The sequence below is a fragment of the Atta cephalotes genome (genome assembly GCF_000143395.1).
Source record: "Atta cephalotes unplaced genomic scaffold scaffold00025, whole genome shotgun sequence".
Classification (NCBI taxonomy): Eukaryota; Metazoa; Arthropoda; class Insecta; order Hymenoptera; family Formicidae; genus Atta; species Atta cephalotes.
The window spans coordinates 208,958-214,850 of NW_012130089.1; the positions used below are offsets into that span (position 1 = coordinate 208,958).

At 31.9% G+C, this 5,893-nt stretch overlaps 1 protein-coding gene across 1 annotated transcript in view; it reads right to left on the reverse strand.

Moving 5' to 3' along the window:
- Positions 1–3,843, reverse strand: part of LOC105620340 (armadillo repeat-containing protein 4) — a 6,793-nt gene extending 2,950 nt beyond the window's left edge. Inside the window, 6 exon segments of the mRNA XM_012201842.1 lie at positions 86–517; positions 841–1,089; positions 1,513–1,599; positions 2,000–2,203; positions 3,216–3,507; positions 3,779–3,843. Of these exon segments, the coding sequence (XP_012057232.1) occupies positions 86–517; positions 841–1,089; positions 1,513–1,599; positions 2,000–2,203; positions 3,216–3,507; positions 3,779–3,843 (1,329 nt within the window).
- Positions 3,844–5,893: the final 2,050 nt, after the last annotated feature.

Here is a 5,893-nt window from a genome sequence, read left to right on the forward strand (position 1 = left end):
GAGAGAGAGAGAGAAGGAGAAAGAGAGAGAGGAAGAGAAGAAAAGCACAGATAGAAGTGTACTCCTGACTTTGAATGGTCTTTACCAGTTTCGGTAGACCCTCATTAATCCTCAAGACATCCCTGTTAGTGGGATCCTTACAGCACTCGGCGAGGGCGCCTACAACGTTGGCTAACACCCTTTCATCCTCGTTTTCCTCGAGCAGAGGCACCAATGACGCTACCAGACCGTTTTGATTGAATCTCATTATGTTCTCGGGGCTGATGGCACACTTCCAGACGCCACCGGTGACCGCGGCCAGCAGGCGCTTATTGGCGTGCACCTCCTCGCTCTGCACGAGTTTGCAAAGTGGGTCCAGACCGCCAGCTCGACGCACCATCATTCGAGTTTCCCGATTAGAAGCGCATTTGAAGATGGCCAAGGCAGAGTTCTCCTTCAGCTTCACGTTGTCATTCTTTAAATGTCGCACCAAGTCGTCGATGATGTTCACTCGTTCAAATTCCTCTCTGAAAATATTCTACAGATGCCCCAATAAATATTGGCACCACACAACTACAAGGGAATATTTATAATGAAATTTTGAAAATAGATAGTTTAATTAATTACGATTTTAATAAATGCATCAGTGCCATGGATTTTGAATAGCAATGACAATCCGGGATATCGATGCCTGATATTTAACTTGTTTTCGATTATTAATATAATAACTATGTTTTCCATAAGTAATTTTCATAATTTATATATATATATATATTGTTCAAATTGATTGTTCAAATTATTTTATTGATAGATTAAATTATTTTAATTAACACTATTAATAACGAATAAAATTCAATAAACCAGATCAGCACACTGCTGTACGATGCCCATCGTAGGTACGATTAACTGAGTATGTTTCGATTTTAGAAAACGCGACATCAAGGGAACAACGCCATATTTACGAAGTTCCTCCTTGATCTTCGGACTGCTGCCTAAAGAATCTAAAACCTTGGCACAACCTATGGCGACGGCCACGAGTTCTTTGCTGGCCTCGCTTAATTCATTGTATGACCGACGAAGAACTTCGTCTGGCACATCCATTACGTCCAGCTGTCAAACAAAAAGAATCAATAGATTCATCATGCTCACATTAAGAGAGAAAAAAAATATTTAATTCTCAATACTCATGGGTCATTTGTCATTTTTCTTTTTTTTTGAAATACTAAATAATAGCTCTTTCTTTTCCGTTTTTAAATACACAACTTTACAAATATAATACTTTCTAAAGATGTTTTGAAGTATACGTAAAATATACTAATTTTTGTATAAACACTTGTATAAAAATGATGAAATTTAATTGATCTGGAACACGAATAATTTATCATGTGGAGTAAAGTAATATATAAAAACGATAATATCGGAATATCATCATTTGTATATATTAGAGATTCAATATTTTATACATAGCAATTTTGAAATAATCTCGAGACAACTTATTTGTCTTATTTGAATACTGGTGATTGGATAACTTACGATGAGCGGTATTCCACCACGAATTCTAATTTGTTTTCTGGCTTTCCTAATTCGAGCTATAATGGCCATAGTTTCGGCTGCCAAAATCTGCAAGAATTATAAATTAACATTATAACACGATGAAGTATGAAAAAATAAATGAAAAATTAGATTTAAGACGTTTGGGACTTTAAAGGGATTTTTAATTTGACGAACATTTTGTTAATTGGCAAATCAATCGGATTCTAAATTAAATAATAATAAAAGTCGATATGTGATCAAATTTTAAAACGAGAAAATCTCTTAACGGCATACACCACCAAGATGTTCGCAGCTAATATTTTCATCATATAACAATTAGAAAAATATTTATTTTTATTTATTTATTAATCATATGAATAAATTTTTTCTAATTGTTTTCTTGTTCTAAATTAAATACTCCATGCACAGCGAATAAAACTAGGCCGATTAATTAATTGAAGGAGCTATTTTGATAAAGGTCAACTACCTGAATATCTCTGGCGGGATGCTTCAGCATTTGTATTAATGGCGTTGCAATGTCCAAGTCAATTAAATATCGCTTCATCTCCATGGAAGTCGCAATTTGTAGTAAGACTGACAACGAGCCGTTCTGACACTTGATGTCATTCGTTTCGAGGAGATTCACTAAAACTTCGAGACCTCCCATTTCTTGGATAGCCTTCTGTATGACCTGCACTATTACAAATATATTTTGAAAGACACTAATAGACTAGATGATTTTTATTTTTACTTATTAGATTCATTTTCACAACATTAATTTATATCGATCTTTTGTACGTATCGTATATTATACATAACAATACATATCTGTTTTCAATTTCTGTCATTTATCGATAAGCTTTTGCTCTGACAAGAAGCCTTTTCACCGTTTTGAACATGTTTCTCTACATATTATATCTATAGAATTCATATCTTGAAAAATTAAGTAAGTTTTTTAAACATTAGCTCCTTTTTCGGTGCAATACTTTTAATTTAATTTATTTGTATTTATACATAGATATATCTCAAGACTTTTATTAATTATTGATTAATTATTTCATTTATCTTTACGACTTTAAAAATCTTATCCGTTTGACTCTACTTTTTTTCATCTTTAAACGAAGAAAGTTTCGACAACTATTACATAAAGACTTACTTTAATAATTTATTTACTGTAGTATATTGTCCAATCTTTGTGTGATATGATTAATTGATATGGTTTCGTTGATTAGTTTTCTACGTTCTTTCCAATATTTAATTTTATTTCTATAATTTATTAATAATGTTTTAATCTTATACAAATACTTATTATTGTAATGGCTGAGGATGATACTAAGTAAAGTCGAAACGTTCCACGTATTAATAATTGTAAAAAACTCTCATTTCTTTTATGAATATAAATTAATGTCTTAATAAACTTTATCATCTTTTTTTGAAGCTCGTGTTTAACCTATTTTCCTATTCATAAATATATATATATTTATTATAAAATAATCGATTATGTGGATGAGATACAAAAGAGACAGATTATTTTTTAAAAGAGAGATTATTTTTTAAATTAAAGAATTAAAAAAATTGATGTAAATAAGAGAATAAAATGAAGCAAAGAATAAATCTAGAATTATTGATTTTGTTAGATAACATTATAGATGATATTTTTTTCTTGCAGCCTAATTTAATCTTATAATAAAAATATAATGGACCTTGTTGGTGAAATCATAATCCTTTAATAAACACAGGGACACTATGGTGGCAGTTTGATTGCCAGCCTTCATGTATTTGATAAGTTTCTGTATATGCCAGAATTCGGAAGGCATTTCCAGGTGATCTTCCTGATACCTCGCCTCTTCCTCATCCTCGGACTCTGGCTCGTCGTCCGAGCTCTCCTCCTCGGCTTTTTCGCTGACAAGACGAATTCGAGGTCCATAGGGTTCGCCAGTGAGCAAGGATATCTGTTTCGGGGGTTCCGGTTCGGGTTCCTCCACGATTTCCGGTCTACATAAACGGACCTAATATCACTTAATCCAACATTTATTTTTGTGAAAAGATATTCCAAATCCGACTTCACTTAATCTTCGAAAAAAAAAAAAAAAACATAAAAGGTTCGAAATATAATGGAGCTTGTTCAAAATCATTATAAATTTATTTACAAATTATTACATTGTATATAATTAATAACTGTAGAATATAAAAGCAACAATAACGAAAACGTAACTAAATTTTTGGGATGATTCGTCCCCACGTGATTTCGTGTCCGTTTGCTTACTCAGTACGTTCCAACTCCTGCACAACCTCTTTTGGCACGATCTCTTTCTTCTTCTTTGGAGGCATCTTTTGCGAGCATTAAATTCGCGATAAATTCTTTCTCAGGATCTTAGAGTATCGAAAAAACAGGGATCTTTTTCTTACTCGTCTTTTAAGTGTGTTAAAAGACTTGTCTATCTCTCCATGCTATTACAGCGAACTATCGATCAAACAATCACTGCCAATTTCACTGCCTTATTATAAAAAATAACGAAATTTTAAATATATCACAAAGAAAAAAACAGAAACGAAATGTCAATTAATTATTGCTTCTGTGAAATCTTGTCATTTAAATTAAGCAAACGTCAGTTTCCATTTGACGGATATTTACAAAATTTTCAGTTAAACATAGCTGTTTTCTATAGCTGAACTTATATATAGTGTAAATTAAACTTTTGAAATTTAAAATGAAATAATTTTTTTGATATTTGACGAGAAAGAAAGCTCGTATAATTTAATGCAAGAATATAAAACGAATCTTTATTTCCAAAAGGTCATCGTGAAAGATCGTAGTTAATGTCGTGAAAATGTCACGTGAATTATCGACAATATGCCAATAGGGATTTATAAAACAATAAATATTTTTTTCGCGGGATTTTTTTGACAGAATCGACCACAAAGCTGTTCACTAGGAAGAAAAAAATTGCAGATACGGGATGGATACAAGCGAAATCTTGTTGAACAAATTCGAGCTTGGTGAAAGCGACACGACGATCTTTGCGAAAATATGCATTGCCCGGAGGAGTTAAAGGAAAAAGATATAGAGAAGGACAAATGCCGTGACAAATGTTCGTTGTGCATATTTATGCTTCTCCATTTGCTTTTATTTTATTCCTACTGTCACTATGCGTCTGGCTCTGCATTTGCCGATGGGGATTCGGCTACAATCTGAAAGATCGAGAAGTAATTTATGCGCGAGTATTCAAGAAACACACCAAGTTAAGAGAAAATGACTTTATTTCGATATTATTAAAGTCAAAATGATGATTTTTGGTTTGATGTTTATTAACGTTAATTAATTAAAATAAAATTATTTTGATTTTGTATTGAGTGCGTTCCTTGGATACATCGCGACTTTCTGCCAGAGATTTTTCTCCTATTTACATTTTTTAATGATTTCTGCGAATTGCAATGCTTATTGTCTTTACTTTCCAGATCACCTATTGCCTGGTAGCCTATTTTATTATTATCTCATTCCTGAACGTCGTCTTTCTAGGACATCTACGACTATTTTACGATTATCCGCCGGAAATGATCAGTAATTGAGGGTAGGGTTATCGGTAGAGTGATGACAGGTGACGTCAGTCACCTTAATGGCTGCTAGATGGCGTTAGCCATACAATTCTTGTTGAAAGAAGCTGCGAATTTCTGAAGTGCAAGCTATTAATTTGTGAGTGAATTAATGGTTTGTCGTGGCATATTTCAGTGAGAAACGTAATTAACTTTGGTGGATGCGCAGAAAGTGTTTAGTTATCAGAATTAACGAATTGCGCAGAACTTGATTGATCGCTTGTAACCTAACCTAACCTAAAAACGGAACTACGGTAAATATTTGTCAATAATCTTAAACTCATAGATCTAACGAGAGAAGTTCTAACGTCTTATTGAATGTTTTATTAATTTTAATATGTTTTTAGAACATTTGTTATGTACTTGCATTTATTATGGCCTACTGTTTCTTTTCTCTGTTACTTTTCTCTGATGAAGAGATCTGAACACAATGAATTCTCTAACTTTAATTTTTAAATGAATATCACCTCTTTAGGATGATATAGTACTTGATTTAAAATCTTAATCTAATCTTAAAAAAAGTAAAAATAAAAAGTATTGCTCAGAAGTCTTAAAGTTCTATATTTTTAGTTCACTATTTTTATTTTATAATATTTTTATTTTATAATAATGTAACAGATATAAATTTAATTATAACATAATAGTAAAAAATTAATTATAAAATTAAAGACTTTCTGTTCTGAACACTTATCAACTTGTTTATCTTTAAGCAACTACTTAAAGGTTAAGTAAAATGTTCATGGAGAAAAAGTATGGTAACGTAGTTGCTTTTTACATTATTTTCCAG